At 66.6% G+C, this 1,673-nt stretch overlaps 1 protein-coding gene across 1 annotated transcript in view; it reads right to left on the bottom strand.

Moving 5' to 3' along the window:
* Positions 1-716, bottom strand: part of QRICH2 (glutamine rich 2) — a 21,388-nt gene extending 20,672 nt beyond the window's left edge. Inside the window, exon 1 of the mRNA XM_014531741.1 lies at positions 24-716. Coding sequence (XP_014387227.1) covers positions 24-716 — 693 coding nt within the window. The remainder of the gene's footprint in view (positions 1-23) is intronic.
* Between the last annotated feature and the right edge of the window lie 957 nt (positions 717-1,673).

The following is a 1,673-nucleotide window of genomic DNA, read 5'->3' as shown; positions in this document are numbered from 1 at the left end:
GTCATGGATGTGCCCCTCTCGGCCATGGGCGCGCCCCTCTCGGCGATGGACGCGCCCTTCTCGGTCATGAGCGCGCCTCTCTCGGCAATGGACGCGCCCCTCTCGGCTATGAGCTCGCCCCTCTCGGCTATGAGCTCGCCCCTCTCGGTCATGGGCGCGCCCCTCTCGGTGGTGGACGCGCCCGGCTCGATGATGAGCTGGGTCCTCTCAGCACCCAACCCCTCGGCCAAGCCAAAGGCTTTCGCCTGCTCTTCTAGCCACTCCGAGGTCTCCGAGTCCATCCCACCGACCAGAGAGGTGAAGTACTGGATGTGGGACAGCACGCCCTGCATCTGGCTGTCCATGGTCCTTAACTGCCGGTCGAGGTCCTGGACCTGCCCGTCCAGGTTCTGGACCTGCCCGCCCAGGCCCTTCACCTGGCTCTCCAGCACCACGGACGGAACCCTGGTCACGCTGCTCCTCCGCCTCTCCTTGGACACAGCGACCTGCGGGGTGCTGATCGAGCCCCGCGGGGTGCTGAGCGAGACCCGCGCGATCGCTGAGAGCCTCCGCTCAGACAGGGGCTGGTAGTCCACCCGGGTGTCCTGCATGTTGAGGTTCTTGAGCAGGGCCACGAGGAGCGTGTGGAGAGCATTGAAGTTGACGGCACCCACCTCCGGAGTGCCGATGGCCAGGTCGGCCAGCTCCCGGAGGGTGACCAAGCCTGCGGGCGGCATCGTGTGCAGCCTCAGGTGCGCTCAGCTTCGGCAGCCAGACGGTTGGCCATGCCCCCCTCACTGCTCGCGCCTCTGAGGAGTCCCGGGGCGCCCTGCCCCTGGGCCCAGCCGCACTGGACACCAGCCATCATCAGGAGCCTGCCTGGAGGTTGGAGAGGAGCGCCCGCCTCCCGGGCGGGGTGGGGGCGCCACCAACGTCTGCTGACCGGTCCGTCTCTGCTGGAGCCCAGGGCTGCCCTCCCCTCGGGAGGGTGTCGGTGGACGTTTGGAACGGGCGGCGGGGTCCGCCCCGTTGTGTGGTTCCGCGCGCGGAAGAACGCACGCGCTGCGCGAGGGGTGAGGGGCGGACGCGGGGACGCGCGGACGCGCGGCGCCTGTCGGGACCTGCCCGCGCACTGGGGGAGCCTTTCCCGTGGGAATCTGGGGGAGACTTGGCTGCCACACTCCAAGGCGCCACTCATTTTTATTCTCCGTGAGCGCTCCCAAGGGAAGGTGGCGAGGGACTGTCGCAGGCACTTTTCCAGGGAGCACACACTGGCGTGGGGAGGGGAGGCCTCCGAAGGCGCACCCGATACCAGCCTCCCTGACCCAGAAAGGCCCAGGACTCACTCACTCTGCCTTATGCCGAGTGTCCTTCGGGCTCCATTACGCAGAGCAGCGGCACAAACTTAGGGCGCGGTCCTGCGTCCTTGGCCCCTTGGGGACAGTTCCCCTCTCATTTTGCACAACCGGAAGGAAGGAGAACAGAAAAGACCACTCACCACCCATGTGTCTCAATCACTCGCCAGGTGACGGGCCTTTTCTGCTGCCGAATTAGACCTTGTTGGTGCTCCCTGACCTCAGAACACACACAGCGGGCAGGTGCCAGCATTGCAGCTCGTTGCCAGGCAGGATGGCACCACCATGGACCAAGGTGGTGTCTGGACAAGTGAAGCTCCCCCGCCCGGTGCCAGGTTC

Source organism: Myotis brandtii, unplaced genomic scaffold (assembly GCF_000412655.1).
Source record: "Myotis brandtii unplaced genomic scaffold, ASM41265v1 scaffold825, whole genome shotgun sequence".
NCBI classification, from domain to species: domain Eukaryota; kingdom Metazoa; phylum Chordata; class Mammalia; order Chiroptera; family Vespertilionidae; genus Myotis; species Myotis brandtii.
The sequence above is the reverse complement of the archived record's forward strand: the minus strand, read 5'-3'. Positions and strand labels throughout refer to the sequence as shown.